This window comes from Bemisia tabaci, chromosome 8 (assembly GCF_918797505.1).
Source record: "Bemisia tabaci chromosome 8, PGI_BMITA_v3".
NCBI classification, from domain to species: domain Eukaryota; kingdom Metazoa; phylum Arthropoda; class Insecta; order Hemiptera; family Aleyrodidae; genus Bemisia; species Bemisia tabaci.
The window spans coordinates 9,049,193-9,067,825 of record NC_092800.1 but is presented as its reverse complement, the minus strand read 5'-3'; the positions used below and the strand labels follow the sequence as shown (position 1 = coordinate 9,067,825).

At 35.6% G+C, this 18,633-nt stretch overlaps 1 protein-coding gene across 1 annotated transcript; it reads left to right on the top strand.

Annotated features, from left to right (window-relative positions):
- The first annotated feature begins 13 nt into the window (after positions 1-13).
- Positions 14-14,353, top strand: LOC109043249 (TBC1 domain family member 12). Its single transcript, XM_019060393.2, has 8 exons — positions 14-1,468; positions 2,160-2,277; positions 3,476-3,607; positions 4,605-4,740; positions 5,456-5,656; positions 6,363-6,576; positions 7,458-7,673; positions 8,406-14,353. The coding sequence occupies exons 1-7, from the start codon at positions 457-459 to the stop codon at positions 7,661-7,663; spliced, it is 2,019 nt and encodes a 672-aa protein (XP_018915938.2). The 5' UTR covers positions 14-456; the 3' UTR covers positions 7,664-7,673; positions 8,406-14,353.
- The last annotated feature ends 4,280 nt before the right edge of the window (positions 14,354-18,633 follow it).

Here is an 18,633-nt window from a genome sequence, read left to right as displayed (position 1 = left end):
TTTTCGTTTCATCTTTTAGTGGAATTTATCGAGTTCTGTCTTTCTGTTAAAAAAATACAGTTTATTTCATCATGAACTTCGCTTAATAAAATGAGAGGAAAGTGACCGTTCGCAAAAGTCTATTCCGCCAGTGTTTTCATCAGCGTGCACATATTTTCTCAATTTTCTGCGCAGTCGATTTCAATAGTTTGTGTTATCAATATCTGGTCTGAGTTTTTTTCGTCCTTTGTTTCGAAGATTGCTCCTTTTCATTTCCGTGAAGCGTTGAAAAATTTCTGCACGACTCACTTCTTGTCTCAAGGAGATTCAGGCTCTCAGACCCGAGTCAAGGTTGTACTCCTTTTTGTGGCCACACCTACCTACCTCGCTGACCGTTTACAATGAAGACAGTGCTCAGGAAGGTGTCCTGCAACAATTGCCTTTATCATTGGGAAGTCTAGAGTGTTTCATCATGAAATGGCTCAATTTAGTCTGTACAATGGGCATCAAAAGAATGCTAGAAATAGCCAGTGTTTGAATGCCGAGACAAGGACCGTCGAAGATGTAGAAAGGCCAGACCTGTTGAACGGACATGATTGTGCTGTCAGCCCTGACAGCCCAATCATAATGCGCCATGATGTGAATAACATCAATCAAAACGGCAAGAATAAATGTCTAAGTAATGATTCGCAATCTTCACTTGACTTGTCCGCAAGGAAAACAAATGGTGCGGTTTTGTTGTCTGAGGCCCTTGAAACTATCCCGCTTGCATATAGCCCTAAAACTCGCCAGCTACATTACATAAATAGTAATGACTTTAAACCACCCACTAAAACTGACTTGCACAAGAGAGAAGTATCGATCTCAAATCTGGATAACCTAGAAGAAATTGATTTGAAGAGTCATTGCGACAATGAAACTATCTCTTGGTCCAATGTAGAGAATTCTCTCAGCACTTCTGCAACCAACACTGGTCTCTTGTCTGCGTTAGAAAATGACTCATCACTCTTGACAAACGACGACCAGTCCTCTCATAATTTACTTGACTGTGGAGATTCCTGCTCCATAAGTGGCTGCAGCATAGCATCAGATGATCAAGGAGACTCCAAACCGAAACACAAGACGTTAACTAGCTTTTTCAAGCGAGGGGTTTTTTCTTGGAAATCGGAGAAGGATGGTGACGAAGCATCAATCAACAGTAATGATGACTCAAGTTTATGGAAAATATTTGGCAGGAAACCATCTAAAACCGTGACAAGTTTTGAATGGGCAAATGTTGACAGTATTAGTCTCGCATCTAATTCGTCTGTAAGTACTCAAAATAGTCCAAATGTTGCCCAAGGCAGTCGGAGTCATGAAAATATTGTTGCCAGTAGTTCAGCCCTTATCCAATTAGATCGACCAGCGAATTTACCGGCCAAATCACCCTCAGAACAGCTGAAACATAAATTGGAGTACGAGCAAATGATCCAAGCAGCCAAGAAAAAAGGTACGTGCTTAAGTCCAAATTAAGGCAAAATTAAATTATTTTAATACCTACCCTTTTCAAAAGTATTTATCAATGGAAAAATTGTGAAATCACCTCAATTTTCTGTCACTAAATGCTTTAGCAAGGGTGCTAATTGTTCTTGTCTGCGTGGTTGCAACCAAATTGTGAAAAGGCAGTAAAAGTTGTGGAGGCTGAACGTTTTTTTTAATATACAAGTATATATTTTTTTTGTACCTACAAAAGTTTTCAGATTTTCAATTCTTGTACCTACCTAGAGAGCAACTTTTGCACACATCCCAAAATATATCAATATTTTGATCAGCACATTACTTATATTGACCTTTGCAAAAACCCAGGGTGTTGGGAAAAATTGCAGAGGTGTAGTAATTAAGTAAGTTTGCAAGAAATAACATTGAGTATTTTTTTATCTAAAGAGTTAATGTGACGGTCCAACAGCAATGCTGCAAACGGAAACACGCATTCTTCCAATACCTAGACACGGACGAAATGACAAAATCAAGAATTTTGTTTTCCCTCCCCCATCCCCCTCATTAAAAAATCTCACTGCCTACCTAGTTCGCTATCTTAGAATTGAGTTTTCAATACCTTTCTAATTGAAAACCCAAACAGTCTATAACTGAAAGTCATATTATTTTACCTATTTTTATTTTGAAATATCTATCTATTACAGAGCTCAAAGAGGCAAAAGACAGGAAAAGACAGTTGGAGGCTCAGTTGAAGGCGGAGGATGAGTTGGCTTCTGCGACTCGCTTTTGGACGCAAGAAATCCTTCCAAATTGGAATCAAATGTAAGTTCTGACCATGTAAATCCATCCTGTTACTTCCAGTATTTGGACCACGTTTTTAGTGTTTTCATCTTCTTCGTAAGCATTGACCGACTGTGAGTAAGTAAAGGATCCAAACTAAGAAACAATTGAAAGAGCTTAAAAAAATATCAGCGCCTGGTGAAAGAGAATAAAATTAGATGGCATTTGAACACATCTGAAGCCCTAGTACTTTGCAAATTTTTTAGATGGACTTTTTGCTTCAGCGCAATGCATCTTGAGTACAATTGATTAGTTTTAAATTTTCACCTTTTGGTAGCTTATTCTTTGAAAACTGACATTTCAGTCTCTTGATTAATCATTAACGATTATCTTTCCAAAAAGCATCTCTCGGAAGTCACAAGTACCATCACCAATTAACCAAAGTTATTGATACAATAAAAATTGTCAAACATTTGAAATAATACTTTTGAACTCATTTCCAGGCTTTGAAGTATAATTTTCAGTATGAACACTTCTGAATAATTGAGCTAAAGACTGACCTTCGGCATTTTCCGAAATAGCACTAATGACGGCTATAATATTCAATGTATCAAAGTGGTGTTTACAGCCAGGGGTGCAGAAACTTCCTATCTATGCATTCTGCTGTGCAAAAGAAGAACGCTGTATTAGCCTTCAGACGTTGCTAAGATTCCTTTGATAAAACACAAATTTATTGGATAAGTTATGAATATTTTTTTTTCCAATTTTTCAGACCATATTGTTGTATGTAGTTTAATCTAAAATATCTGAAAATTTCCAGGAAAAATATGCGTAACTTCCATCCAAAATAAACATTTTATCAGAGGAAATCAGGCAACTCTCAAATGTACATACAGCGTTCTTCCTTAGCTTGGCAGTATCGTAGGATATACGAAGAGCAAAATAAAGGATAAAAATCTTGGGATAAGGGGCCTTCAACAAGAGTGAGACTAAAAACTCTCCTCATTCTTAAGCTTGCAGAATTCATAGTCAAGAATTCACCTTTATTTTTACTTTAGTCAAATTAATTAGTTCTCATTAAATTTAAAATTCTTTTTTTCGAATGATTATCCATTTTCCAAAATGATTAATGAAGATTGCATATTTCTAATTTTTGAGACATTGAACTGCCAATTTATTGTTACTTATGAAAAAATCATTGTATTCAAACTTTACACTCCAACGCTATAATTCATTCCAGGTGCAACACAAAGAAAGCACAGCAGTTATGGTGGCAGGGCATTCCTCCTTGTATAAGAGGCCGTGTCTGGTGTCTAGCAATTGGGAATCAACTAGGCATAACTCATCAAATGTATGATATTTATGCGGAAAAGTGAGTATGAAAATCATTTGCCATAATATCAATGAGAAAAACACGATAGCGATAAAAGTATGGACTGCATGTCTTAAAAGGTAACAAAGTAACAATATGACAGTCAAAAAGTCAAACTACAACAGCTCAAGCTAGTAAGTTGGAATTTTTTAGCCAACAAGCGTTAAAAAATCCAGAAAATTGGAAATCTCAATACAGAGGGAAACAGCTCATATGCGCACAATTTTCCCTGAAAGGGATATGCCGTTTGGTGCAACACTAGTAACGACCATACAGAAAGGCAAGTGCAGACGCGTTTCGAGTCTAGTTGGACCCATCCTCAATGCAGAGCAGCCTCCTGAATTTTCTGCTACTAAGCTCAGAGAGGTTGTGAAAACCAGCCCGAGACTTAGGCAAGCGGTTGCTGGCGGCAAGTAAACTTGCGCCATCTGGTGAGCGATTTGGAGCTTAAGCTACTGAATATTATAGTAATAATAATGAAAAAGTTAAAGACCAATTTAATTTAAACAAGTGAATAAGATAAATAAATAAGAGAGAATAACATCAAAGACCTCAGAGAAAAAGCAATTCAAAAGGAGGAATAAGGATTAATAGCTAGATCTGTAGGTACCCAGTCCAAAACATTGTTAGCCTCATTTTTAGACCCGAAACAACTGGACTAGACTCAAATTGGTTGAATGGGTTGATTTTTATGTTTGACTCAAGAAACTTTCTTATCTGGGAAATGAGAAAGTTCTTAAGCACACCATTGGTTAATTTCCCTGTACTCTTGACTGCTTGATCCATAAAATAACATCAGCTGTTATTTCCTGGCATGCACCAGTTTTCTGAGATTTGTCCGATCTTCCGGAAAATTTTTTTGCGGTAGGATCAAATGGATAGCATTCTCAGATTCCACGCTAAAAGTTTGTTAATAGTTCTCTGATCCTCACCTTGTCCCAAAATAGTTTTGTTTTGTGTATGTGATTTTAATTTTTCATCAATTTTTTTCTTTCAGAGCTCAAGAAAAATTGAAGACTGCAAATGATCGTTGTAATATGAATCCACTGTCGAGGTGCGATCATGAATCTAGTGTTGAATTGATTACTCTGGATATCAGCAGAACATTTCCTCACTTATGTATCTTTCAAGAGGTATTTTTATTTATTGGCTCATATTTTAAACCATAAAGATTGAAATCTGAGACTGTGTTGCAAGGATTGTAAATTTTAAATTTTTCGATTGTGGTAGATCAGTCTAACTAGGAAGGATTTAGCCTGCGAGCAGTTGCTTTTAATGGTATTTGTTACTAGAAAACTTTGCCCACTGAAAAATCGCGCAAAAAAGGCTACAGGAAAATGTTTATTTCAACGCTGTTTGCCAAAATTATCACACAGTAACACAGTTCATTCAGTAGTTCAAACCACAGCAGTGACCTAACCAACCCTGTACTGTGTGTCAACTGTGAAGTTTACTTTTAGCGTGACGTTATTAAGAATTGTCTTTTACTTAAATATCAAGAAATGTTTGAGTTTCTCTCTGGGGAAGGAAGTCTCATCGCAAGCAATTTGAAGATTACTAGAGTTAAAATATTTCTGAGAATGAAGCAACCCAAAAAAACACAAAACAAAACAGGTGATCTCATTTAAGAGCACCATAATTTCTTTGGAGGATGGAAGGCACAATCTCAATCAAACGTCTGAGGTGTGACATGTGTGAAGAAAATAGATTATTTGGACTTTAGATTTTGTAATGTTGTTTTTTTTGAAGTCTCATCTTTCTTGACTTACGTCCTTGGACTAAAATTCCATTTGATTTTCAATTGATTTAATTTGTTGGTAATTATTTGCAATTATGTACTGTTCTCAGGGTGGCCCGTATTATAAAATGTTGTTTAGTCTTTTGGGAGCGTACGTTTGCTACCGTCCAGATCTAGGTTATGCCCAAGGAATGTCTTTCATTGCTGCTGTCCTCATTCTCAACATGGATGCTGCTGACGCTTTCATCTGTTTTGCAAACTTGCTCAATAGGCCGTGTCATACTGCATTTTTTCAACTTGATCAACTCGTGGTACGTTTCAAACTTTGTTACACCAGTCTTGCAGGCAGTTTACTTTAATATGCCCATGAATGATATTCTTATCGTCAGTCAAAGAAACTAATCTGGTTTCTTAGTAAATAGAGACACAATGTACCAGATGTACAGAAACTTATGGCCGCTCAACTGGCAGGTCATGTTTGGTCGCATACAAAAATTGAAAGATCTTTAGAAGGAGTGTTGAAAATAGAAAGGTCTGTTTGTATAAGTGTAAAAGTAGCATGATATCTGCATAATCGCGGATGGTTGAAAGAGAAAAGAAAAAACAAAACAAAATTATCACTTTGAATTGCTTTTTTAAGTACATATTATTGAAAAGCAGTATCGAATGATTGCAACACAGGCTCCATCTCCAATGATGAATGATGAAACTCAGAAATATAACAAAAGGCAATTTTGAAGTACATAAAAAGTGAATGTCCCTCATATTTGAAACAGTATAATGTATATATATTTTTTTATATCATAGTATACACAGTGACGGTTTTTATATTTACCAGTAAAGACAGTATGTAGCCATATATATTTTATGGATAACAAGCTAATCAATTTTTCTACCTGAGAAATGCTCTTGAGCCAGTTGACCCTAAAAAATAACCATATGCCTCTTTTCTCACAAATTTTCCTCTCTCAAATTGTTTATGAACCAACTGTCTGACTTATCTCTCTAATTTTGCAGATGCAAGCCTACTATTCTGCTTACAATGATCTTCTAAGTGAAAATTTGCCCAAACTTCATGAGCACTTCATTAATATTGGTCTCAGCGCAGACTTTTACTTATTAGATTGGGTATACACTGTTTTCTCAAAAGCAATGTCTCTAGACCTCGCATCAAGAATATGGGATGTTTTCTTGCGAGATGGAGAAGAGTTTCTGTTCAGAACTGCTCTTGGTAAGCCATTTTTAAAACTCCACTCTACTTTATCACCTGCTAATAATAAAACCTGATCGAAGTAAGCCTGAGCTCCAACAAATAATAATGCAAGTGAGCGTGATTATATAGATGATTAAAGAGTGAAAATTGTACCAGAGAGTAAACTTTGTTTCAAAAATTAAATATTCTTGTTTATTTTTAGTTTTTCCTCCTACACTTGGCGGAGCTATCTGAGATTAGACAGCAGAACAATTTTCCAATTTGATAAGTTTCAGTTTTTTGTTTGTGGTGTTCTAACTTCATCCCCAAATTTTTAGAACCATTTGACCTGTGAAAGTAATTTTTAAAAGCCTAAAAGCTTTTTGATACCCTAGCATCATATTTTGTAAAGAGCAAGGAGGTCGAAGAACTCAAGGCTGCACCAAGTTTTTAGAGATGAAGATCCGATTGCAAGGTACATTTTAAGCATGGCAACAATGAGGTTAAAACGTGTATTACAATGGCACCGTGTTTTAGGAAAAACGCTGTATGAGCCTTCAGATATTGCCAAATTTCCTTTGACTAATCACAAATTTGGGGGGAAATTTCTGAGTATTTTTTCTACGATTTTTCAAAAAATTTTGCTTATTATTTGATCTAAAGTGTCTGAAAGTTTCAACGGTAAATATTCATGACTTTCCTCAAAAGTGGGTGTATTTTGAGAGAAAACTTGGCAACATTCCAATGTTCATACAGCGTTTTTCCCTAGCACGGCAGAATGGGTCTATTGCAAGATAAATACACATTTTTGCGATTTCATTGTCAAAGTGTTAGTTTGAATCAAAAGTATGAATTATTGATCTCATTGCGATAATTATTCTTTATTCAGGAACCTTCTGACATGCTTTATATTTCCTTAGGTATACTCCATACAAGTCAAGATACTTTACTCACCATGGATTTCATCACAGGAGCCAAATACCTGACAAAATTACCTGACGATTTCTCTGCAGACAAACTTTTCAAGTCAATATCAATGATGCGGATGAATATAGGCAAACAGTCATTCAATGACATTTTAGAAAATTATCTTCCCAGTAATTCATCATCATCAGATATGCTGTGAAGCAAGTTAGGTGAGTTATTTTACTTTTAACTCTTGAGCTATTCCTCCAAGCTAAGGACCGGGTTTGTCAAATTTCATGTAATAAATACAACTTTATCGGGAAAGTTGTAAAAAATGTTTAAACAATTTTTCCGACACATTTTTTGGAAAAACAATCTAAAATATCTGAAACTTTCAAGAAAAAATAAGCCTGACTTTCTTCCAAATTGTATTTCATCAGGGGAAATTTAAGTAACAACATTCGAATGTTTATCCGGCGTTTTTCCTTAGCCCAGAAGCATTATGAATGGTTTTTCTTCATTGCACGAATAGGCTTTCCAGCAGTTTGTCAAGAGATTTGCGAATTTCTCTGTTAATTTTTTTTGTTTTATCTAAACTGAGTCTCATCAAATTAACACTATCAACACCGCAGGAAGATTTATAAGAATGCAGTAGTCATCAACAAGAAGAAATACTAACCTCTTTTAAACTACTTTCTCATTAGAGTTATTGCAATAGTTCTTTTTTATCATCAAAAACTTTATAACAAATATATTTGGATGGTTCGAAACAACAAAGTATACATTTAAGGGAACCTTAAAGAATTTAATTTAAAATATTTGGAAATCAAGGTCATTAGGTCTGGGATTTCTGTTTGAAGTTGAGTTGTTTCGGTTTCAGCCTTAAATATTTGTGGAATGTCACATTACCAGTAAAAATGTCATTCGATGTTTGTAATCTTTTTTTTCCTTTTCATTTTCAGGTCCGAAACTTCTCTCTCCTTCCTCATATTTTTCATATGGGATCATACTCAATGAACGATTTTGCTATTCAGTGAGTAGGCTTTGTTTTTTATATTTTGCAGTTTTTGTTCATCGTTTTTTTTTTATTTTTTTCTCTCTTTCAATTGGTGCTCAAAGCTCATGTCACATGGTGCATATGATCTTTTAAAATGCACCCTTGAAAACGGTAAGCATGCATGATAATGCTGAGCAAAAGCTCAGGAAGTATTTTTTCGGAGGTGTAACTAAGTAAAACTAGGTAATACTGCAGGAAAGAATAACCTTAGAACTAACAAATGAGGACAAATACTGTCAATTCTTCCAGGCAACTTTCATTCTACATCGAGAATCTTATTTTTCACTGCCTTGAGGGGGAGTCATAAGTCCCTATCTCTGCGATGAAAAATTTACTGATGCTAAGGCATACCTTTTCTGAGGTTCCACTCAATGGATTTCAAAACTTTTTTAGTTTTTTTTCTAATTTTACACGAGTTGATTTGTAAAAATTTTGAAAATTGAATTTTCATAATTTTTTTTTTAAAAAATGTTTGAAGAATATTAAGGAAAAACTGTCTCATCTGCAGTTAGATAAAAAGGTTAGGAACAAACATAAGAAAGATTTTAGAAATCTATTCAGTAGATCCTGAGGAAAGTGTGCATTAAGGTCAAAAATGTTGTTTTGAGAAAAAGCTGTTGGAAGTTTTCAACATACGGTAAGATTGTATCACTGCATCACAAAATGTTGCATACCTCTTTCAGTAATGATGATATTTTAAAAAAAAGTTTGAATTGAATTATAGCTAAGGATATGTAGAATTCGAGTAGGGGGAAACCCTCTAATATTTTTTTTTTACAAAAATAACTCATGACTCCCCTTAAATAATCATCCGTTCATGAATCTCACAAATTTATGTTATGTACCTGCCAATCCTTACTTCAAAGCTGAGAAAGCGGCAGGGCTGATATCATTATCATTGCACCTCAAATTCATTACAGCATTTCAAAGCAAGGATACCCTAACATTTAATATCACAATGAACCACTAGACAAGGTATGAATTTAAGCATTCTGATACATGTTTCTTAACCAGAATTTCACGTAGAGCATGATTCGCGCAACGAAAACTAATGAAAATAACTCCAAACAAAGATATTAACGTTTTTATTTCACATTGGTTACGAGGAATTTGAACTGCCCGCTGACAAGAAACTCAAAGCTCTACGTGAGTCAAATCGCGCACTACAATGGTTTCAACAAGCTTCTCAATCGAGTAATGTTCATTTCCCACCATGTGTTGTTCAAACCATAAGCAATTTGCTACAGCTGAGCCAAAGCGTCAAGATTGAGGTTGCCAGATTTTTATATAGCAGAGACTGTCATGATAACGTTTAACGCACGATATGAATCACGCAGAGCATTGAGTTTTCATGAGCGGGTGGTTTGAATTTACGCATCAAGAATCATTAAATATCTTTGGTAGGAGTTGATTTCGGTAATTTTCGTTATGCGCGTCATATTTTACGTGAAATTTTAGTTAAGAAACATGTATCAGAATGCTGAAATTGGTACCTTGTCTAGTATTCCATTGCTTCTTTTTTTATCAATAGCCAAAGTAGGAAACCATCTTTCTTAATCGCTGTGTTTCAAAATTGCTGCTCCAATTTTATTTTTCTAAGAGGTACAAGCCTACTTCACAGTTTGAAATTTATAATGAATATTCTGCTAACAGAATAGGAAAAACAAGGAAGTTCTCAAGAAATTACATTAATTAATATTCCAAAGGAAAAATAAAGTATTACAGGAAGTGAATGTTGTAAGCAAAGGTATATGGTTTTGCTCTTCTGCCATCAATTCTCTGTTCAACTGAGTGGTGAAAATTCCTAGCAATGCCTAGGCCTCATCTAAAAGGTAGGCCCATAATACATCTGTAAATTTGTGAAAAAAAATGAAAAAACGGAAGAAATTTACAATTTTACAGTAGTTTATTCATTTAAGGCTTGATCACCATGTATCCTCTCCAGATAGCCATCATAAATGAAATGTTTTTGTGATCTCCATCCTAAAAGTTTTGGTGCATCGGAATTTTATTATTTAAGCAATATCAATTCTACGGTGCAGTCATTGTCTATCATTGATTCTTTCTCCAAAATTATTTTGCCTCAAAATGTTATCATCAAGTATTTACATCTTTTATCAAATAATTTGTCCAATAGCTCTAAGTCGACAGCAGGTTTATAATTTTTAATTTCTGTTCTTTATTTCTAGAAATTGTTAATCTTATTCATCCCTTAAATGTATTTTTATTTTTTATTTTTTTATTTCATTTTTGAATTACCTAGATAATTTAATGTGAATGAGAGGCAACTGTGATGAATACGAGTCTTAATGCCTTACTGAACTGTTGGGATAATTTTAATAAAACTACTTAAAAATTGTTCAGAAATGAGCACAGATATGTTTAGGTACTTCAGTGCCATTGAAGCTAGTGATTATGTAAACCCTCTCCAAAGTTGCATTTTTTCAAGGAATCATTAGAATCTATGTATTTAAAAAAGAAAAAAATTGTCACTCAATATGACAGAAAAGAAAGTATGAAATATATGCTATTCAAATTCACATTTCAATGGAATTTTAGCGATGTTCTTATCCCTCTAATTCAGGAATTTATTGCATTATTATTATCTTTGTCTCTAAAATCTACCAAAAATTTAATAATATGATTAATTTAATTTTCTTGGTTTCTTTTCCCTTCAAGTGCAATGCGTACCAAGACTGTGCTGTAAATAATTCATTTTATTCTCTGAATCATGTATCTATTTATCATGGAAAAATGTATTGTGGTTGTATATTTTATTATTGTAAATGTGTAAAAAGATATTATTTTTTTATAGTCTCTATTTTTTTATATATCTTTCGAAGGTCGATTTGCATGACAATTTTTTTTACGAACATATGTTAGGTATTTTTCTTGATCTGAAAGCATTGTAGCATTCTATATTTGTGAACTGATATGAAAGATTTTAATATTTCATCATTTTACTTAGTCAAATTTTTTCTATCAATGGAATTTGTCACAAGCTCAAAGCAAATTCAGTAGCTTTTGAACAGGAGGTAAATGAAGAGCGTACAGTGGTAACAGTAGATTTCCTTCAAGAGTTGAGAATTAATTTAACTTTTAATTAATTCATTCTGTGTGAAATTTTTATGAGAAGCAATGTAGTACCACTAATTTTGCCTGAAAGTAACTTGGAAGCTCAAAAAGAGCTCTTAAAGCTGTGATAGCTATGAAGCATCAACATAGGAGAATTCATCTCATGCCAGAAATTTCAAGTTTCTAACTACAAGAAAGGACAACACTTCATGTTGGGGGGGGGGGGGGGGGGTACCATCATAGGTTGTTACACTTGATTACAGTAATGTATCACAAATTTTGAAAATGTTTATAGCTCAGTTTTTGAAAAAAAGAAAAAAAAGAGAGTTTTTTCCTCTCTCATGGTTTGAGATATGCTGGCTCCTTTTCTAATCATTAATATGAACATGATGGCAGAGATCTCTATTTCTAGCTGCTCAATCTTGTTTTAATGTGAAAGACGATTCCATTGTATTCTTGCCAATAGTTGATAAATTTGTATATTCTTTCCATGTTGGTGTGCTCGTGTCATTCAAAAGTTTAATTTCTCTCAAAAGTACGTTCTAACATTTTGAGTTGTTAATCGTTTTTGTCAATTCTCATTCTAGTTGTCATTATTTTAGTTCATCCATTGCAGAATGTCTAAAAATGTTTTTTCACCATAAAAATCGAAAATAATGTACGACTCCAGTGCTGATCTTTCTGAATTTTACGATGATTTTTTAGGATTACTCGTTTCCATCTCTTTGCCACTAACCTTGAATCCCTCAAATTTGCCAAAGCTCAGGGTATTTTAAGTGAAAATCTGAATTAAAGCTATCTGATAGCATCAAAGTATTCTGAATTTGTGCTCACTGGAATAACGTTTGAATAAAATCCAACAAAATAATCTGCCTTTCTAAGGAAAAACGCTGTATGAGCTTTCAGAAGGATGCCAAATTTCCTCAGGCATATAGTAAATTTTCTGGAAAATTAGTAGACTTTTTGCCAAGTTTTTCAAATAATTCTTTCTGCGATTTGATCCAGAGTGTAGGAAAAATAAAAAAACCAAGAGAAAATATTCACGACTTTCTTCAAAAATAAATCTCTTTTGAGAGGAAATTTGGCAACATTCGAATGCTCTGCCGTGCTAAGGAAGAACGCCGTATGAAAATTCGAGAGTTGCTAAATGTCCTTCGATAAAATGTTTATTTTTGAGGAAATTTATGAATATTTTCTCCTGAAATTTTCAGGAACTTTAGGTGAAATTGCGAACAAAATTATCTGATAATTTGGGAGAAAAATATTCATAAGTTTGTCGGGAAAGTCGAGTTTTATCAAAGGAAAGTTGGCAATGCCTGAAGGTTCATACGGCCTTCTTCCTTAGCACGGCAGTGCTCATGTGGCGTTCTTCCCTAGCACAGCAATAATATTGGGATCAATCAAGTCCCCTCTCAAAACAGCGCAAGTGATCCATTTCTCTCATAACCTGCAATGTAAGGATGATGGTTGGATAGATATTTACTTATTTTTCATTTAGTTTCCCGTCTAAACATAGCAAATACTCGTCTCTGATATTGTCTCAGTCATAGGTTTAAAGTTTGTAATCTTATTAACCCTATTGTAGCAAATTCAAAACTCAATATACCTGTAATCTTGCTTTCAAACTTCAAAAAAATCATATGCATTTAACTTTTTAAGTCAGGCTTCCTCTGGACATCACAAATTTGATGACTCAAAGAAGCCCATGAAGCAATGGCAGTTTTCCTATTAGAATTGCCTTGAATCATTGTTGAAGTATTTTTGCTCTGAAAGCTTTTGAAGCAACATCCACTTAAGGTTTCGGTTTTCTCCTCAGGAAAACTAGGAAATACTGATTTAATTTGTAGTAAGTGGTTGTTGAGATATCTATCTTATGGTAACAAAGAAAACATAATGGAAAGACAAGAAAAGACAAAAGAGGATCATTCCTATAGACTATAAGTTTTCAGTCGAAATTTTTTATCTGAAATTTACATGTGATGCGTCTAGTTCCAAAAGCGGCAATCTCCATTGACTTTTCTAAAATTGTGCGATCATTATAATTTTTAAAGTGAAAGAACAAGGAAATCCACATGTTTATGTTTTCTCGTGAATTTTCTGTTATTAAGCGAGAAAATTTGGAAAATTTTAAATACAGCTGGGGTTTTGATTGGTCCTCACAGAAAATTAATATGATCGCACAAGTTTTAGACAAGACAATGGAGATTGCCGGGTTTGGAACTAGGGGCCTCATGTACTTGTACCTATTTAACATATAGAATTTTGTGAAATTTTCTTCAAAATATTTTCCCCTTAATTACTTCAGGTAATGGCCCTTTGAATCTGGAGCATCAATAGGTGCCATTAGAGTACATGATATTTTCATTTGCTCTCATTTCATCTTCTGTTTTTAAGTTGTTTATTTCCCAAAGAATCTGATGTATAGTTTTATAAAATCTGTTCAGCCATAGTTCAACATATTAGTTATTCTACAATTTCCTATGTTTCCCTTAGGTTTGTCACGGAAAATTCAATCTTTGGAATTCCAACATTAATTTTCATACTGTCAAATGTTGTATCAATGTCATGTTTAGGGCCAGACTATTTCCTTTTCGTCCTTCTGTTCCAAAGTATCAAGTTTGACCAACTAGAAGATTAGATTCGTTTTTGATTGTGCAAAAATAAAATAGTGTCACAAGGAGTTACATTTACTTACGTTGAATTCTGTTATTATTTCAATGTTACAATTGTTGTCTGGGCAAAGTATTTAAATACACAGTTATGTATTCTGTTTCTGAATTATTGTCCATTATTTTTTTCACCATTATTTTCCCCTTTTACCTTTAAATTTACAAAATTTAAATGGGAGAAAAAACTTTTAGTTTCAACTTTTTGGGCATTATTCTCATGCTGTCATAGTGATTCATGTACCCACCTGCTCAGCCTATACGTACCATAAATTTACTCACGGAAACTATTTACATAATTTTCAAATGTTTTGTAACTTGGCAGATCCTAACTGAAGTCTTCAAAGAAATGACAGGGAGATGTGGCTAATCCGTTTACATGATACGTGATGTGTGCCACTAGAAACTGTCGTCACTGGTCGAAAACACCTTCAATTTCGTGTGATATGATCGAACATTCATGAAGTCGGAGAAAACCTTAAAAATCCATCATCCCATTCAACCTTGATGTCACGCTGTACCGAGATGGTTCTCTTCACAAATTTCAGAATCTCTTAAGCGGATGCTCCAGTTCGGACGAAATTTGAAGTCAAATTCCTCCATGAGAGGGCTCAATTCTATGAATGGAGTTCAATGCATAATTTTTTTTTTTTTTTGCGAACACACACATTTTTATGCTTATTGAATTTTTGCGAAGTAAACATGTGTGGCTTGTCACTGCTAGCTCATTTTTTTCCAAATCGTGACTTGGCTTTCTGGTTAATATTACACCACTCACTGTGCCGGAACTGTCTTCATACAAATTCGCACTGCTAGTCTCAGAACTGAGAATTTGCCAGCAATGGACCACTAGACAAGGTAGGTACGAATTTAAGCATTCTGATACATGTTTTTTAACCAGAATTTCACGTAGAACACGATGCGCACGACAAAAATTACCGAAATCAACTCCTAACAAAGATATTCAATGATTCCTGATGCGTAAATTCAAACCACCCGCTCAATAAAACTCAATGCTCCACGTGATTCACATCGCGCGTTGAATATTATCGTGGCAGTCTCTGCGATATGAAAATCTGGCAACCACTATTTTGACGCTTTGGCTCAGCTGTAGCAAATTGCTTATGGTTTGAACAACACATGGTGGGAAATGAACGTTACTCGATTGAGAAGCTTGTTGAAACCATTGTAGTGCGCGATTTGACTCACGTAGAGCTTTGAGTTTCTTGTCAGCGCCTCAGCGGGCAGTTCAAAATCCACGTAACCAATGTGAAATAAAAAGGTTAATATCTCCATCAGGAATTATTTTCACTAATTTTCGTTGCGCGAATCGTGTTATACGTGTTCTACGAATTCATGTGTAACCCTTGTATCGTAAGGAAAAGTGAAAAAATTACCTACCCTAAAAATTCCGCAAAAGGTGAATAAAGTTTCCAAAACACGCTAGGGCACTATAAAATTTTTCTTACTTTTTTAGAGGTTTCTATCTATTTTCAAGATTTTGAGTACATGTAGAATGATATTTTTAGTAACTGCGTTTCATTTTCTTCCGTTGTCGGATGCTAAGAGGCTCCTGTCTGGGCATCCTCGACTTCAATGGCTCAACTCCCTTGCCATAGACAAACGAGAGGGGAGTCCAGGGCGGCCCGGCTCCCCCTAGAATTGAAAAGTATCATCTACCCCCCTCAGAAAAAATGTATAGATGTTTTGAATGCAACAATTCGAAAGTATTTGATGCTGAAAGTAAAAAAAGGCGTAATTATTCTGCAGAACTTGATGGAAAATCTCCATCATAAGAGCTTCAAAATGCGTCCAAGTAGATTTAAAATTTCAAAAATTTCCCGGAGGAGGCCATCCGGACCCCCTCTGTGCAAGGGGCCCGGGCCAGAAAACTGGTACCAGGACCCGAGAATGGGATGTCGCGGGCCTGGCTAGAATTGTATTTAGCAAATGGGTGGTTTTTATATGAGGATAAAAAATAAACAAGTTGTTAGAAATGAAAAAAAAAAATAATAATAAACATGCAAAACGATAATCCGGGTATCGGAACTTGGCTGTTTTTGAAAACGCCTTCAAATGCGGCGTGATACCTCACGCATTCCGGAGAGTTCAAATAGTTGTATCATTGCGCCGTAAGAATGTGACGGAAGATTATAATTGAAATAGCCTTCATACTTGATGGCCTTTTCTATTTCCGTTCACATTTTTGCAGCCATCAAGGCATAGCCTAAGTGCGCTTCAGGTGGGATTGTATTTAGCAAATGGGTGGTTTTTATACGGGGATTAAGACTAAACAAGTGGTTAGAAATGAAAAGAAAATAATTGAACCATGCAAAACGATAATCCGGGTATCGGAACTTGGCTGTTTTTGAAAACGCCTTCAAATGCGGCGTGATACTTCACGCATTCCGGAGAGTTCAAAAAGTTGTATCATTGCGCCGTAAGAATGTGACGGAAGGTTACAAGTTTCACTGCCTATTTTGACCACGTAGAAGAACACGAACACTTAAAATCTGCCGTAATTTTCCCAAAGTATGACAAAAAGCATTATTTGAATGTGCTGCTAGCGAGCTGATAATAACAGTGATTGTTGAATTTTAATTTTTCATTTCAGTCTAATGTCTAAAGTCTATGCTTCAATTAAATAGGGGGAAAAGAAGTGTAGGAACCCTGGAACAAACAAAACCAGACCCGAAATTTTATAAACCTGCACGGAAATGGGCCCGAAGAGGTAATAAGACACCGAAACGTACTAAATGACAATTACTGTTATTGTCAGCTCGCTAGCAGCGCACATTCAAATAATGTATTTTGTCATGTCTCGGAAAAATCACGGCAGATTTTAAAGTGTTCATACTCGTTTACTCATTCAAAATAAGCAGTGAAAGAGTTGCAACGTCGCAATTGAGGTATGGACGTTTTTTTATCTCACTTTTGGTGATGAGAAAATGTGTAACTGCGCACGCGTTAGAGTGTAATATCAGTGGCAATCTTGATCTTCCGCCGGCAAGTCGAGGCGATACTCTTGAAGGCGCTCTGAGCAACTATACCACCTCGGAAGTATTGCACAGTATCAGACGGAATTGAAGGCGCACTAACGTATGTAAATTCACTGGCATCCGTAGAGTCCCGTAGAGACGGGGGGGGGGGGGGTGTTCGGTAATTGAGGTGATACTGTATTTAGGCGTTTCTTGATCTCTTGAATGTATTTCTATTTTCTCTTATTCTTTTTTTTTTTTTAAGCTGTTTCAGGTGTTTTGCCCTGTCATGGCACTGCAACCTGGTTATATGGCGGAGCCGATCCGTAAAATTTTCATGCAAGAGAAGGTTTTTCAGAAAAGCTGACACCCCCCCCCCCCCCGGATTTTGTTCGGATTTTTTCTGGTAATCGCATGGTCAGAACAAATTTGCTCCGTACGTTATGGCGCTACCACATTGAAAAATTGGCCAAAATCATTTGACCATCCGATGATGTTTTAATCAACCCGAGGTTTGATGGTCTCAAACAATGGTTGCCTTGGACTGGTTGTAGGGGCGGAGGGGGGATGGGACTAAAGCGCAAGGATTAGCCCTCGTGCGCTATTTGAAGTTGTAAAAAAAAAAAAAAAAAATGATTACGAGTTGTTTTTTGCTTAAATAATTCAATATGAGAGGAAATTTACAACGGCGCATCTTAAGATGCGTGTTCTCTAACACCGCAATCACACGCTGAATGTGGGAGCTGAATGTGGCTTGAATGTGGAAGTCATCGGCCCGATGCCTGAATTTTGCGCGTGACGCGCAAAATTCAGCAAACCATCGGACCAATTTTGAATTTGTCTGAACTATTCGAGTAGATTTAATACACATCTGGTTGAAAATAACTCGAATTTGCTAAATTTCAGCCGTTGGGCGATGACTGTTGACTTCCACATTCAGGTGCTAAATTCAGCGTCTGATTGCGGCAAGAGTTGTATCCATCGATCTATGAATTTCTGACGTAAACGAGAGCAATAAAAGAGACCGCTAATGATGTGCAAACTTTGGAATTGCGTCACATCGTTTTCCGAATAAATAGTTTCGACCAATCTGGGTCGCTTTTTGACATCCGATAACTCCGATATCCTTTGTGGTTGCATCCTATTTCGTCTGCTCACTTCATTCCAGTGGCGTGGCGTGCTTCGATATATATAGCTTGCTCTGCCGTTTAAATCTATGGAAAAAGATCGATAAACAGGTTGTTCGCAACGAATGCCTTAATAATCGATTCTTAACCGTTACTTCAAACGGGGAAATAATCGATAATCGCTCATTCACGCCTCACCACTGGCATTCATTCATTTGAACCGGAGCGCGGAGCTAAGGTTAAGCGAGTACTCGACGGTTTGAGACACACGTGGTCAGCCACCAATT

Bases quoted from the DNA above. Each gene is read 5' to 3' on its own strand.
- LOC109043249 (XM_019060393.2), top strand. From the start codon at position 457: ATGGCTCAATTTAGTCTGTACAATGGGCATCAAAAGAATGCTAGAAAT. The intron at 1,469-2,159 runs GTACGTGCTTAA...TATCTATTACAG, and splicing joins CCAAGCAGCCAAGAAAAAAG to AGCTCAAAGAGGCAAAAGAC. The intron at 3,608-4,604 runs GTGAGTATGAAA...TTTTTCTTTCAG, and splicing joins TATGATATTTATGCGGAAAA to AGCTCAAGAAAAATTGAAGA.